This window comes from Anopheles funestus, chromosome 2RL (assembly GCF_943734845.2).
Source record: "Anopheles funestus chromosome 2RL, idAnoFuneDA-416_04, whole genome shotgun sequence".
NCBI lineage: Eukaryota > Metazoa > Arthropoda > Insecta > Diptera > Culicidae > Anopheles > Anopheles funestus.
The window spans coordinates 11,316,795-11,331,644 of NC_064598.1; the positions used below are offsets into that span (position 1 = coordinate 11,316,795).

The window sequence follows — 14,850 nt, forward strand, 5'->3', positions numbered from 1 at the left end:
TAAAAAATATATTAGATCACATCAAACTCAATGTGTTGGGTGTGTTTCCATCAAGTTTTCACGAAGCTGTTACTCTTTTCAAGCAATCATCGACACATGAACCATAACTTAATAGAACATTTTACGAAATAGCAAAGAATGATTTAGAATTATGTTCAATAATTGTTACAAATATGGAAGGAAATTAACGGAATACATAATTGATATTAATATATATTAGCTTTTCATATATTGATATATTAGCTTTTCAATTTTATAGACGTATTGCTTTGGAGAAGGTTGGATAACTATGGCTATGGCAACTATGGCTATTCTGTTTACGCCTGTTTAGAATTGTCCAAATGTTATGCTTTGAATTGTTTATAGAGTGATATTTAGTAACCTCAAGCAGTAGCAATTTATAAAAGTGTTTGGACAGTGAAGTAAGCTTCAATTCACAAAAAATATATCTTTTCGAACTTGTCGTTTTGCAGATTTTCATTTATCGGACTGACAAGGCCGGAATAACCTCGCCACGACTCGATCGTTCTCCCACATACGCGATAAACGTATCTGATCTTTCACTCTCATGCAATAATTGTAATGTTTGAGCATTAATAAATACTAGAGATGAGAATAAAAACTCTTTTTAGTGAATCAACTCAGAGTTAATGAGTCCTAATTACGAATCAGCTCGCTTAACGACTCATTTCAAAGTCATAAAAAACTTCGGCATAAATCTCCTAAGGTCTTAGCTTTTTTTCTGGGAAATTTAACAGTTTTTTTTAAATTGATTTATTTTAATGCGAATTAGTTGAAGTTTCCTAAGGCTCATTTTTGCACCAACTTTTGCCTATAACTCGATCTATATCCAACGGATCGCCAATCTTTAACCTGTGGTCGATAGATGGCACCAATGGCTACATTTTCTTCTTGAACGGCGATGCCCTCAGATGTCTGTGCCAGAAGTTATTCGAGGAATCAAGTTCCTTACCCTGTTCGAGAAAATGTAAAATTTTCCTCATTTTTGAGCAATGTAGCAAAATTTTTAAATGTGATATATTTTAATGGGAATTTGTTGCAATAAGTTTCTTTTCACTTAAATAGTGCTTTAAATTAAAAAAAGAATAAAAAATCGGAAAAAAAATTTAAAAAAATTTTCAACTCGAAAATTTCATAAGGCTTACCCCTTACGATTTTTTTGGGAAATTTTGCAAAAAAATTCAAATTGTTTTATTTTAATGCCAATTGGTTGCAATGAGTTACTTTTCACTCAAATAATGTTTTAAATAAAAAAAGAGTGAAAAATAATGAAAAAATCAAAAATTTCAAAAAAATTAAAATTTTATAAGACTCATTTTTGCACCAACTTTTGCCTATAACTCGGTCGGTATCCAACGCATCGCCAATCTTCAACCTGTGGTCGATAGATGGCACCAATGGCTACATTTTCTTCTTGGACGGCCATGCCCTCAGATGTCTGTGCAGGAAGTTATTCGAGGAAGCAAGTTCCATACCCTGTTTGAGAAAATGTAAAATTTTCCTCATTTTTGCACCAACTTTTGCCTATAACTCGATCTATATCCAACGGATCGCCAATCTTTAACCTGTGGTCGATAGATGGCATCAATGGCTACATTTTCTTCTTGAACGGCCATGCTCTCAGATGTCTGTGCCAGAAGTTATTCGAGGAACCAAGTTCCATACCCTGTTTGAGAAAATGTAAAATTTTCCTCATTTTTGCACCAACTTTTGCCTATAACTCGGTCGGTATCCAACGGATCGCCAATCTTTGACCTGTGGTCGATAGATGGCACCAATGGCTACATTTTCTTCTTGAACGGCCATGCTCTCAGATGTCTGTGCCAGAAGTTATTCGAGGAACCAAGTTCCATACCCTGTTTGAGAAAATGTAAAATTTTCCTCATTTTTCTGCAATTCAGCAAAATTTATAAATGTGATATATTTTATTGCGAATTTGTTGCAATAAGTTCCTTTTCACTCAAATAATGCTTTAAATTAAAAAAAGAATATAAAATCAGAAAAAAAATTTAAAAAAATTTTCAACTCGAAAATTTCATAAGGCTTACCCCTTACGATTTTTTTGGGAAATTTTGCAAAAAAATTTGAATTGTTTTATTTTGATGCCAATTGGTTGCAATGAGTTTCTTTTCACTCAAATAATGTTTTAAACAAAAAAAAGAGTAAAAAATAAAAAAAATCAAAAAATTCAAAAAAAATGAAAGTTTTATAAGGCTCATTTTTGCACCAACTTTTGCCTATAACTCGATCTATATCCAACGAATCGCCAATCTTTAACCTGTGGTCGATAGATGGCACCAATGGCTACATTTTCTTCTTGGACGGCCATGCCTTCAGATGCCTGTGCCAGAAGTTATGCGAGAAACCAAGTTCCTTACCCTGTTTGAGAAAATGTAAAATTTCCCTCATTTTTGCACCAACTTTTGCCTATAACATCGCACAAAAAGACATTTATGTAACATAGAACATAGACATGGAAGGTGATTTGAAATTTTATTTAATTATAAAGTCATAATTTAATTTAAATTATTTGGAACGAATATAAAATTACAATTTAGCAAGCAATTTGAAACAATGGTAAAAGAAACATTAATCTAAACATACATAATTTCCGTTAAAATGAAGTTATACCTCCACAGAGTTTGAGCAAAGTTCAAACTTTTTCTAAACTAATTTTATATTCGCTTAGGATCCAAAACCGGTCTTAGTAGCTAACATTTAAAGTAAATGAATTAAATTTTATCTCGCTAGTTGAAAACTGTACCCAGCATTTGCCAATAAGTAATCCGTGTACTTATGCTCTGTTGCATTATTAACAATAATGCGTAACTTCCTTATTTAGTCTAGCTTAGTAGAGTCTTGTAAATGAGAACTTCGAACAGCTTGCAGCACAGGTATCACTCGTTCCATTTTATACCGGACTACAACTGCGATCCTCTATCGATACGAGACAACCATTCGTAATTCTTAAAATGATGGCGAACTTTATGTTTAGGTCCTCCATCTTGAGCGAAGTTTTAAAGCGATAGTTTCGTACGAGATGAGCAATAAGAATCTTCATCGATAGCCACGCGTATCGGATGCCGATACAGTTCCGTGGTCCACCACTAAACGGAAGATATGCGTACGGGTGTCGTTCGGCCACCTTTTCAGGGAGAAAGTGATCGGGATTGAATTTTCCAGAGTCCGGACCCCAGATCGAAGGATCACGATGTATTTGGTAGATCCCCAGTGCTACACAGCATCCGGCAGGAATAGTGTGTTTATCTAGAAAGTGATGATGGGCATTTAGACAACATTCCTTTAGAAGTTTTTATCAACCGCTTACCGTCCAGTTTGACATCTGCGACACACTTTCTGCCTATTAATGGACCCACGGGAAATAGACGCATCGTTTCCTTGCACACCATCTCCGTGTAGACTAGGTTGTTTGCGTCCTCCATCGTCACCGGTTTTGTTTTGTCCGGACACACACTCATTACCTCCTGATAGACCAGCTCCTGTACTTCCGGATGCATGGCCAACATGAGCAGCAGGTTCGACATGGTGGTAGCGGTAGTATCATGACCAGCCACGATCATGGTATCGACGTGATCCTTGATGTGATCGTCAGTTAAGGAAGGATTGTTTTCCGCCAGATCGAAAAGATTCTCCGCGAAATTAAGTGCCGGCTTGCCTTCGTATGCTGCTTCTTTGCTCGATGTGACTTTTGCCTGTTTTGATTTTTCTTTCAGTTCCTTTATCAGGTCCAATGACATGTTTCTGATAATGTTCACACAGTTCGACTCAAGTTCGTAATCCTTCGTAAGACGATAGATGCTTTCGGGATAGCGTTCCACGTGAAGCATACGCTTGAATACAAGCGAGAAAAAGGTGTCTAAGCAATGCAAATACTCATCAGCACCGTCGTGACCTTGGGTGTTGAGGTCCTTACCGAAAGCAGTCCCTGAAGTGTAAAAAATTAATCAATCGAATCACTCTACATTATTACAGCAAATTTGAACGTACCAAATATGGAATCAATTGTACATTTAGCAATGTACAAATGCAAATCGATTTCTCCATTTCCAGCAAATTTGCGAAGATTTTCCACCATGATGAAGTCTTTATCATTGAACGTATCGACAAAGCTGGACAACATCATCGGGCTGAACGATCGGTTGAGCAATTTTCTTTCGTTTTTCCAAGCATGATCTGAGGGAAGAAAATGGTGTGAAGTTTTTTTGTTGTAATCGTTGAATCAAAGTCTTTGACGGTTAGTTTACCTGGAGCAGCAAAAAGACCATTAACAATCCGGAAAAAGTTGTACTGATCCATCTTATTTAGCATATGCGGTGAATTCATAACCGTTTGGAAGTAATCGGGATTATCCTTGATACCGACGATCAGTTGCGGTCCCATCCAAATACCAACCGGAGATTTATATCTGGGAGCGTAACGGTCTAGCACTTGTAGAATGTCTTCTGCAATATTCGGAAGAACGGAGTAGATAATTCATTTTTCACCAAATCATTAGTTTGTTTTTTGAGGAAAGTTGGAATAAAAATGTGATGTGATGACAAGACGTTGAATTCCGCGTAATGATCTTATGTCTGAAGTACGAAATACAAGTGCGTTGACTTCAAAGAAGAAAGACCTAGCTATAAGATTTGGGCACAAAAAACAGGAGTTTCGTAAAACTTTCTGAACAAAGGTCTGATAGTGTCCTAAATAGTGACTTCTCTCAGTAACGATGATAGAAGTCTTAAAGTGCATGGTAGGTCGTTTTTGGACTTTATGTAAAGTCTTTTTCGTTTTTATCTTTTCATAATTGTTTTATATCTTAATATCGCACGAATCCTATTTCGAGGTGTGAGATGAGACTCATCCTCATTGACATAATATGTTATCTTCATGTAAACAAAAACTTGTATAAATGCTGAATAAAGCGGTTTAATAATTTTCAAAATTTCTACGCAATTCCGGTAACTTTCAGCCATTTTTACATAAAAATATATTATTAAATCATATTTCTTTTAACACAACCAATTATTTATCTATTCACTCGTTATTCAAACGTGTTGCAATTTTTGTATTACTTTTTCTCGCACAATTTTCTTTGACTGTTTTTGAAAATTTTGGTAACTGTTGAATTGAAGCAGTTTATAACTTTTGTTTATTGTGTTGTGTGTATAAATTCATGCTAAAGAGTGTTTAATGAAATCGTGATAAATATACTCTTAAATTTTGCTATTAGTATTATAGAAATTATGAAAGCAAAACAAAAAAAAAAGACATACATAAGTTTTTGAATGTATAACTTCTTAACACTTTTTAAGTGATTATCAATAAAAATTCTATTGTTAACCAGATGTTTAAAAACTTTTAATATGTCACACGCGCCCCAAACTCACACGCCCATTCGCGCACACCTAAGATAATCATAAGAAATTTTGTAAAATCACAGCTATTGGTATAAATCACGCACCTCCACTTCTTTTACCGAAGATTAGATACACATGACCAACCAATGGCAAACACGGTGGCCCATCCATGGTTGCCGCCGCGGCATACAGTTTCCGACGCTTCCACCGCACGCACACCAAAGTGGCCAATGCCAATGCCGCGATAATGTACAAAAGCACCAACTGCAGTGCCATATCTATGCTGGTTGTGAACCCAAAACAACCATGTACACGATCACTTCTGGTCTAACCGTCTCGTAAACACACAAATTAGGAGCGTAGAACTATCACACCGACTGCACCGTTTGCAACGCACGCGCGCCTACCGAGGCTGACAAAGAACTGAACCGCGTGGATGGCGACGAACCTCCATTTATAGAACGCTGGAAAATGGAAGGAAGCTCTCACTGCGTTCTGAAGCGAAACATAGCGAATGTGTGTGGTTTCACGGCTGCGTCAGCTGATCTGATGCATTTCAATGTGATAGCATCCGGGGCACCGAATCGTGCACTTTTACTGCCAGGTTAGGTTTTGCCGTGCGACAATGGTGTCGAGCGTTGTTAGCCATTTAACAACTTACGAAGCAAACGCTAAATTCTATTCTCTTAGATACTCGTACTTAGTAGATCGTATTGGTTAGCCGTGTGCTGATATGCAAACGTTGGTAGTTAATTGTTGTGGAATCACACCAGCAATAAAATGCATTTGTACACACAATGGAAGAAATGCTTCTCAAACGAACTAATCATGTAAGCCAGCTTAAGTAATAGAATAATTTTTAGAGAGGATTAACACAACTCTTGATCGTGATTGTAAAGTATAATTTAAAGAAAAATATTTCTCCTTCAATTCTTCGATTGATTTTTAATTTAGCCATTTAAAGTTAAGAAACAAATATAAATACTCATTCAAAAATATGTGACCAATGTAAATTTAAGCAAAGGATGAAGGTCATTGAATTTTCTAGACAACAGTGCATCTTAAATGAATAGTCCTACTATCTTACCAAGTGCGTATAATCCACATCCTTCAATGACGAATTTTATAGTTAATTACATTTGGCGAATAACATGGACTTCTCGCACCTTCATTGCCAGCGAAGGGAATTGAACGAACGATGGTAAACAAATCATAAATCAAGAAAGCAATGTTAGGTTTTACAGCTACCCGATGCAAGCATGGTGTTGTTAATTGCTTGTGGTTTTACATGAATAGTGTGTGGTTTAGCTTTTATGATTGCTAGAAACTATTAAAATTTACACTAGGAGAAGCATAATATTTTGTACAGTTGAAGAGAAAATTTAATGGGCAGTGTTTAAAAAAAGAAATTTGTTTGAGTTAAATTGTTAACCACAAATTTGTTATAAAAAAAACCTGACGAAATCAATATTTGTTTATTGAAGTTGGTTTTCTGTCACGTTTTGAGTAGTACTCCTCTTATTTGCCAGAATTCTAATGAGTGTTTTCGTAGCTGTTTTGCCATAAAATATGTGTTGATACGATAAATCACATGCTTAGTGAAGAGTTACAATTTGTGAGGATGCTTAAGCAGCAGCACGTGCAATTGAGCATGTGTAAGAAATGTGCAATCTAACGAGCGTTCTGTTAGTTTATGCATGATATTTTCAAACACATGCCATAAATTGTGTGTTCTGTTGGCAGTGTAGTACAAAATCTGTCATTTCATCGGTTAATGAGCGGGTGTGGTCAAATGAAAATGAAAGCAGATAGCTAACAGCTTCATCATAAATGTTTACATGTAACAGAACTACAGCAAATTCGGTATATTAGCTGCATCAGTCAAAGTTGTAGATTAAAATTCAAGTAAAATATTTTTTAAAATACTTAGTGGCTATTTTTGTAAAATTCAAATAAATCAACATAAAGCTATACGCAAGAATTGTTTGTCCAACAGTGTAACAATTCACATAAAAATGCATTCACTGACATGTCGACATGTCCTGTAACATATCGCACCTGAATGGCGCTAATTGCAAGCGTTCGGTGTCGCTTCATCCAGTCCAATAAGAACGCATGAGTGGGCAGAATTTCTCGTGCCATCAGCTTGGAAACTGCTTTATCACCAGCGACAGTATGCTCCCTAAAGGGATAACTAAAGCGAACCTGAAATGTAATGAGTGGCTGGCTTCCGGGAACATTATGAATCGTAAAAATGCATCATCGTATAAAAGCCGTGACAAATTCGGTGCCACTGTTTAGTGCGACATTGAGTGTGCTCTTGACTTGATTGAATTCCCATTTTCCGTTCCGATCGTTGAGGATGTTCGCGTCGGTGGCTGTTGTGATAACGCTAGCTTTATTGGTTTTATATTGGATCGTTTGGCGGTTGAAAAGCTGGAAACACTACAAACTATTAACGGATTTAAGTGGTCCGCGTGACTATCCCCTACTCGGTAGTGCGCATCTGTTCTTTGGAAAGAGCACTGAGGAACAGTTTCGGTGTATACTGGATATTAGTAAAACTTATCAATCACCATGTCGGATCTGGCTCGGTCCGAAGCTGTTTGTCTTCATCGACAATGCGGACGATTTGCAAACCGTGCTAAACTCACCGCATTGTCTCGAGAAGGCAGACGTGTATCGGTTTTTCCAGTGTGAAACGGGACTGTTTTCTGCACCGGCTAACATTTGGCGGGTACACCGTAAGCATCTTAGTCCTTGCTTTAATGCAAAAATATTGGCCAGTTTTGTGTCAATCTTCAATGCTAAAAGTGCCATCTTAGTGGATCAGCTAGTGTTGCATGTGAACGAAGAGAAACTTTTCAACGTGTACGAGTACATTGCCAAGTGCACATTGGATATGGTTTGTGGTAAGCTTAGTTTTGTGTATTTTAAGCATAGATCGATGATTGGTTAATAAAATTTATTGTGATATATGTATGTGTACTAAAACATCTTTATGCAGCTACAACGCTAGGTACCAACATGAATCTCCAGAATGAGAAAGGGGATGAGTACATTGGGGCTATTGAAAGGTAAAACATTTAGATCTCGTTTTGTTTAAAGTCTATCTTTCGGAACACTTTTTTGATTGTGTTTTTAAATCTCTAAGAGCATCAGAATTGTTAAACCATCGACTGTACAAGGTGTGGCTTCATCCGGAGTGGATCTACCGTCTAACGTCGTACTACAAAATTCAACAAGAATGCTATGCAACGGCCTACAAAATGTCGCGCGCAGTGCTTGCCTTGAAAAGTGACGAACTGGCAGAAATTAAAAACCGTGCCGGGATGAAAAATTCTAAACCAAAAACGGAAAAACAAACGGAAGTCGAATATCGAAAGCCACAAATTTATATCGATCAGCTATTTAGACTTGCAAAAGAAACGGGCGTTTTTGATGAGCGTGCGATCAGAGATGAAATCGATACGATCATACTGGGAGGGAACGAAACGTCAGCACTAACACTGTCACACGTTGTCCTGATGCTGGCCATACATCAGGATGTGCAGCAACGGGTGTATGAAGAGATTGTGTCAACGCTTGGTGACTCCGTCGGCGAGGTGGAAAATGATCATCTTTCCCGGCTAACGTACATGGAAATGGTACTGAAGGAAACTATGCGCCTTTTCCCCGTCGGTCCAATCATCGCCCGCCAATGCACGGAAGATACGAAGATTTGTAAGACTTGTGTATTGGGATGAGTTCGGTTTATAAATTATTTCTACTTGTTTCATCCCTCCCCACAGCTAAGACAACTATCCCGAGTGGTGTGACGGTAGTACTGGGGATCTTCAACGTTCAGCGCAGTGAAGCACACTGGGGTGCGGCGGCAAATACGTTCGATCCGGACAATTTCCTACCAGAGCGCAACGCACACCGACATCCGTACTGTTTTCTTCCGTTCAGTGCAGGGCCGCGCAACTGCATTGGCTACAAGTACGGGTTAATGTCGATGAAGGTAATGCTGTGCCATTTGCTTACGGCGTACAGGTTTACGACGGACCTCACGATGGCACAGTTAGTGCTAAAGCTAGACATTACGCTCAAGATTGCCAACAAACACTTGGTTCGCATCGTACGACGGTAGTGCATGTAATAGTAGAAAAACGCTTGCTGCATCAGATATCGACTAATAAGGTTTAATTGTGGCGTAATAAATGGTTTTATGCATTTAAAATATTTAATTTTAGAAAAACATTTTTTTTAATCGCCTTAAGAATAACTTTTTGAATAAAATAAAATAAAAAACGAAATATAAAAGACTATCTGATCTCAACTTTTCATCAACAAAATAATAATCGTCAATCTGATAAAATAACTTACAATTTGTTCGTGGCGTTGAGTGTTACATGCTGAATAAAATGGTTAACAACACGCAAACAACGCTTCAAGACAAACAGTGATGAAAGCGTGTGGACACGCGTTGCGATCTAAATTCAACGTCGGCTCTTCAATGCGATCCGCTTGGCTGTGTGAAAATAATAATTGCCATCGAGTGCAAGGTTGACACGCTCGTACAAGTTCGGTTGGCGACGATAGGGGCTATAAGGATAGGAAGTCGCACGACCCTCTGACCAATCATTTATCGGAACCGAACTGGCCAAGATCGATGGGAAAACCCAGTCTCACCCAACAGGTAATGGTTTACTTTATTTTGGTTTTACTAACGTGTGCCATAGGTTTAAATGGTCGATTGAGTCGCGAATGGATTTGAGGTTAGTTGGGCTTAAAAAATGGATGAATGTAGGAGAGCAGATTAGACCATAAATTCTCGGTTGGCGATCGCTTCGCTAGATTTCCTTGAGGACGGGAAGTTGTGCTATAATAAGGAGATAAGACATGATATCGACTATCAAACTAGATGGTTTTAGATGGGTATGTAAGTGGATATAAATAATGCTATTTTGTAACAATTTGAATAAACAAGAGGAAATTCAATCAAGTGGAAATTCTTGATGTAGTATGTCCAATAAATTATTCCATCCCCAGCGTGTATCTCAATTTTTTTTGGTCTAAATTGTGCGTTGCAAGATTCGAGTGAATTCGAGTCGCAAACACGTGGAGCATGCTGTGAGAATGTTTATTTACGCAAAACGTTTGTTCTGGCAGCCGAAAGCTTGTCTAGCATGTAGCAAAACATCGAGAACATATCAATGAAACATAGTGTAAAATGCTTTCGTACTTCGTGATTTTCCATCCCCCTCCCCCCACCCGGTGGTCAGCCAATTGTGAAAATGAAGCGCACATTCCGCGTAAAGCTATTAAGACAAATTTTCTTCCCGTGTTTAGATTATTGCCATAATTACATCACAATAGCTGCGAAGCCTTTTAATTGTTTGTGGACGTCCGATTGAAAGTCGCTGTATGCTATTGTTCGCAATCGGGTGTGTTTGTGTCTGTGGTCGAGTGCGGTAAAAGTGAATTTCAACGCGGAAATCTAGAACGATTTAGCAAAAGTTAGATAACGAACTCTTCCAACAGCGCTATCACAATTAGTTGTAGCTTGTTTCAGGACGGTTGGCGTGTGCCTGGCGCGCAACAGAACTATAGATACGATCTCGTTTCTCACGTTTAAGCGACAAAGGCACGATATTGGCGATACATGAGTGCGAGTAGCGAGCTTTCTAACGGTAAAGGTAGTGAAAATAGTAAAAACTAGTGCTCGCTCGGTAGCGACTGTACATATTAGCCCTATCGTCTTCGTCATCGTCTGATTTAATTGGGCTGCGAATATGATGAATTTATCTGTATCTTCGATGACTCTGCTGCTATAGCTACACTATCGCAATGAGACAGCCAAGGGATGAGCCGAGCATGTGCGCATTCAATGAATTTATCATAGCGCATCGCGAAACACGCGGAAGTCCCGCGACTGTTAACCGCCCGTCAATGAGCGGTGAAACGTGACGAAAAAAAAAAATCCCAACGCACATAACGCATCGATAAAACGTGTAGGTTTGTGCCACAACTATTCATTTTGTGCTCACACCAGAGCTTCTGGTAACCACTCATTAGCTAGTAGCGTTGCCAGTCGTATCGTCTATCGTTGGTCGAGCGCGTGCTCTCATGTGTCGAGATGTGCTGGTTCGTCGTGCGCTTGTGCTATAAATTATGGCCTGGTAGAAGTTGATTTACGTCCTGCTGGACAATAATTTCTCGTATCCTCTGTTTGTTTTGCATCCTTGTGGTGGTATGGAACGAACCATTGCTATGAAGAGGGAGAAACTATCATCAGGCACAGAAAAGTTTACCTTCAAGGGTTGGCATTTGACCTGATGCGAGCTGTTAGTGCGGTGAATTTGTACGCTATAGATTACGATAAGCACAATAAATGATAAACCTCATTCCCACAGAAATACTCTGAAATAGCAATATTTTGTTCGAATCATTTATCCCCAGTACTTAAAAGACTTCGTTTCACCATAGAATCCTTTATGCCAGTAGCAAAATGTTAGCAATATTGAAAGATGACTTTAGTGAAAAATGACATCACGCCTGTTTCTTATGTCACTGACACGGTCATGGTCATGGTTATATGTACTACCATATTTGGATGTGTGAGTTGATGGTTTAGTAATGAAACTCGGAAAAGTAATAAAGCTACGGAAACCATATTCAGTACTCGATCTGTAGATACAGGGCTATTGTAAATCAAGCTTTGATGAAACTATTAGATCTAGTAGAAAATATTGCCAATATGTGACCGTTTGTTAGTTTCCTATATTACATAAATGTTATTACTTTTCAAGTTTTGAGTACAAAATTTTTATTTGTCTTTCATGAGTAGATTTCGTAAATTTCGTATATACAAACCTTGTCTCTAATTACGATCCTCTATCGTTACTAGACATCCATTGGTGATCCTTAACACAATAGCAAACTTTAAGAGTAGATCTTCCATTTTCAGTGTAGTTTTAAAGCGATAGTTTCGTACGAGATGAGCAATCATGATCTTCATCGATAACCACGCGTACCGGATGCCGATACAGTTCCGTGGTCCACCACTAAACGGAAGATATGCGTACGGGTGTCGTTCGGCCACCTTTTCAGGGAGAAAGTGATCGGGATTAAACTTTTCAGAATCGGGACCCCAAATTGAAGGATCGCGATGTATTTGAAAGATCCCCAGTGCTACAGAACAGCCGGCAGGAATAGTGTGTTTATCTGCAATCATAGGGAATATAAAGAATGAGTACATTTTGGAGAAGTATCTGGTTGTAGTGCAGTCTAGAATTAAAATTCCAATCATTCGAGAATTGGTAGACATGAGAATAACCTTGACTTTAGAGTCAGTAAAAACTAGTAGGACCCTTTGGCCAGCAATTTCACATAATTTAACTTAAAAGTGTTTCATACCGTCTAACTTTACATCTGCAACACACTTTCGGCCAATTACAGGAGCTATCGGAAACAGGCGCATCGTTTCCTTGCACACCATTTCCGTGTATACCAGATTGTTTGCCTCTTCAGTTGTTACCGGCCTCGTTCTATCCGGACACACACTCATCACCTCCTGATAGACCAGCTCCTGTACTTCTGGATGCATGGCCATCATGAGCAGCATTTTTGAAATGGTGTTAGCGGTTGTATCGTGTCCAGCCATGATCATGGTATCTATGTGATCCTTTATATGATCCTCGGTTAAGGAAGGATTGTGTTTTGCAAGATTAGAAAGACTATCCGCGAAGTTAAAAACCGGTTTGCTGCCATACGTTTCTTCGTGCGCGATGTCGTTAAATGGTTTGGAATTTTCTTTCACTTTCTTCATCAAGTCGAGTGACATGTTTCTGATAATGTTCACACAATTTGTTTCGACTTTGTAATCTGTTGTTAGCCGATAGATGCTTTCCAGGTAACGTTCTAAGTGAAGAACTCGTTTGAATACCAGCGAAAGAAATGTGTCCAAGCATCGTAGATACTCATCGGCTCCATCATGTCCTTGGGTGTTGAGGTCTCTACCAAAAGCATTGCCTGTTAATTCAAACAAGATTCTTAAAAATATATTTTTGTACCATTTAAGAGCGTGCACCTTACCAAACAATGCATCAATTGTGCATTTGGAAATGTAAATTTGTAAATTAATTTCACCATTGCCGACGAACTTGCGAAGATTTTCCACCAAGATGAAGTCTTTCTCGTTGAACGTATCAACAAAGCTGGACAACATCAACGGGCTGAACGATCGATTGAGCAATTTTCTTTCATTTTTCCAGACGTGCGCTACATAGAAAAAGTGGTGTCAAATCATTTAAAGCTGCGGTAGCAGATTTGCACCTTTGCAGACTTACCAGGCGCTGTTAATAGACCATTTTCAGCACGAAAAAAGTTATATTGATCCATCTTGTTCAGCAGATGTGGAGAATTCATAACGGTTTGGAAATAGTCGGGGTTGTCCTTAAACGCAACGATTAACTTGGGTCCCAACCAGATGCCAATGGGAGATGTGTATCTGGGAGCGTATCGATCGAACACTTGAATAATATATTCTGTGCATAAGAAAATACAAGAATACATTATACGTAGTATAATAATCCAATTAGTTAAATAACATAATTTAGAAACAGTTTAAGTTTTGAATCTTTCATTTGAAATGTTATCATTAAACGTTACATGAGTGGTTTTTTTTTACAAATGTAATCACATATTAATGTTTTAATTTCACGATCAAAACACACACCTCCATTTCTTTTGCCGAAAATAAGGTACGCATGGCCGAGCAACGGTAAACACGGTGGTCCATCCATGGTTGACGCTGCGGCGTACAACTTCCGTCGTTTCCATCGTATACATAACAAAGTGGCCAAAGCCAAAGAAACGGTAACGTATATCAGCAACATCTGAACTGCCATAATTATGCAGTTCGTGAACCCGACACAACACCGATCACAAAACCACTTGGCTTGTCGCGTACAAAACACTTATTTTGATTAAAAATGCACGCTTGATATCACGGTAAAGAGTTTACCACACACAATTGCTAAGGTTAAGAAAGAACTGAACCGTATGGTAAGCGACGAACCTCAATTTATAGAATCCCTAAAACGAAAGGAACCCTTCGAAACCCTTCGTCAGGTTTAATATCGAAAGAAAAATCGAGTTTAGATATGCAAAATTCATCGTAGAGGTTAAGTAGTTGTTTTTTTGATCTACTTTTGCCACTTGGTGCTAGAAAAATGATACTTTCTAATTAATTTGTAATTGTAGGTTGCTTGCTGATATGAATTTTATAGGAAGGGTAAGATACGTAAGACGATAAAATAGTATAAGAATATCTAATCATATTCTATATCTATCAGCTTTATATTTCGCTGCGATCAGATGCTCGTAAGTTCGAGAATAAATCCTAAAATTGTCATTAATATGTGGAAGATAGATTCTGATAATAAAAAAACAGTCATTTTTGGCTCTGTAATCCGGAAAT

General features: G+C 38.2%; 4 protein-coding genes across 5 annotated transcripts in view; 2 read left to right on the forward strand and 2 right to left on the reverse strand.

The window, feature by feature from the left end:
* The first annotated feature begins 417 nt into the window (after positions 1-417).
* LOC125765893 (protein purity of essence) overlaps positions 418-14,850 on the forward strand; it is a 267,808-nt gene continuing 253,375 nt past the window's right edge. Inside the window, exon 1 of the mRNA XM_049431393.1 lies at positions 418-422. The gene's annotated coding sequence lies outside the window, so the exon portion shown is untranslated. The remainder of the gene's footprint in view (positions 423-14,850) is intronic.
* On the reverse strand, positions 2,490-5,861 carry LOC125765933 (cytochrome P450 4c21-like). Its single transcript, XM_049431469.1, has 5 exons — positions 5,489-5,861; positions 4,287-4,484; positions 4,030-4,215; positions 3,350-3,967; positions 2,490-3,288 (listed from the first exon to the last, which is right to left on the reverse strand). The coding sequence occupies exons 1-5, from the start codon at positions 5,658-5,660 to the stop codon at positions 2,933-2,935; spliced, it is 1,530 nt and encodes a 509-aa protein (XP_049287426.1). The 5' UTR covers positions 5,661-5,861; the 3' UTR covers positions 2,490-2,932.
* LOC125765934 (cytochrome P450 4g15-like) lies at positions 7,555-9,613 on the forward strand. Its single transcript, XM_049431470.1, has 4 exons — positions 7,555-8,296; positions 8,392-8,461; positions 8,539-9,107; positions 9,176-9,613. The coding sequence occupies exons 1-4, from the start codon at positions 7,747-7,749 to the stop codon at positions 9,514-9,516; spliced, it is 1,530 nt and encodes a 509-aa protein (XP_049287427.1). The 5' UTR covers positions 7,555-7,746; the 3' UTR covers positions 9,517-9,613.
* Positions 12,250-14,735, reverse strand: LOC125765931 (cytochrome P450 4C1-like). 2 transcript variants are annotated; one of them, XM_049431467.1, is made up of 5 exons: positions 14,107-14,735; positions 13,718-13,915; positions 13,464-13,649; positions 12,786-13,400; positions 12,250-12,593 (listed from the first exon to the last, which is right to left on the reverse strand). In XM_049431467.1, exons 1-5 carry the CDS (start codon positions 14,276-14,278, stop codon positions 12,250-12,252), a joined length of 1,515 nt encoding a protein of 504 aa, XP_049287424.1. In that variant the 5' UTR covers positions 14,279-14,735. The 2 variants fall into 2 exon arrangements, with proteins under 2 accessions (XP_049287424.1, XP_049287423.1); XM_049431466.1 differs by having other exon boundaries at positions 12,786-13,649.

What these genes read in the sequence shown, in the direction of transcription:
- LOC125765931 (XM_049431466.1), bottom strand. Translation starts at nt 14,278, where the DNA reads ATGGCAGTTCAGATGTTGCTGATATACGTTACCGTTTCTTTGGCTTTG. An exon ending in TTTCGGCAAAAGAAATGGAG is followed by an intron (nt 13,916 to 14,106) that starts GTGTGTGTTTTG and finishes TCTTATGCACAG; the next exon opens with AATATATTATTCAAGTGTTC. An exon ending in TGGTCTATTAACAGCGCCTG is followed by an intron (nt 13,650 to 13,717) that starts GTAAGTCTGCAA and finishes TTTTCTATGTAG; the next exon opens with CGCACGTCTGGAAAAATGAA.
- LOC125765934 (XM_049431470.1), top strand. Translation starts at nt 7,747, where the DNA reads ATGTTCGCGTCGGTGGCTGTTGTGATAACGCTAGCTTTATTGGTTTTA. An exon ending in CACATTGGATATGGTTTGTG is followed by an intron (nt 8,297 to 8,391) that starts GTAAGCTTAGTT and finishes ATCTTTATGCAG; the next exon opens with CTACAACGCTAGGTACCAAC. An exon ending in CACGGAAGATACGAAGATTT is followed by an intron (nt 9,108 to 9,175) that starts GTAAGACTTGTG and finishes CCCTCCCCACAG; the next exon opens with CTAAGACAACTATCCCGAGT.
- LOC125765933 (XM_049431469.1), bottom strand. Translation starts at nt 5,660, where the DNA reads ATGGCACTGCAGTTGGTGCTTTTGTACATTATCGCGGCATTGGCATTG. An exon ending in CTTCGGTAAAAGAAGTGGAG is followed by an intron (nt 4,485 to 5,488) that starts GTGCGTGATTTA and finishes CGAATATTGCAG; the next exon opens with AAGACATTCTACAAGTGCTA. An exon ending in CGCAGATGTCAAACTGGACG is followed by an intron (nt 3,289 to 3,349) that starts GTAAGCGGTTGA and finishes ATCACTTTCTAG; the next exon opens with ATAAACACACTATTCCTGCC.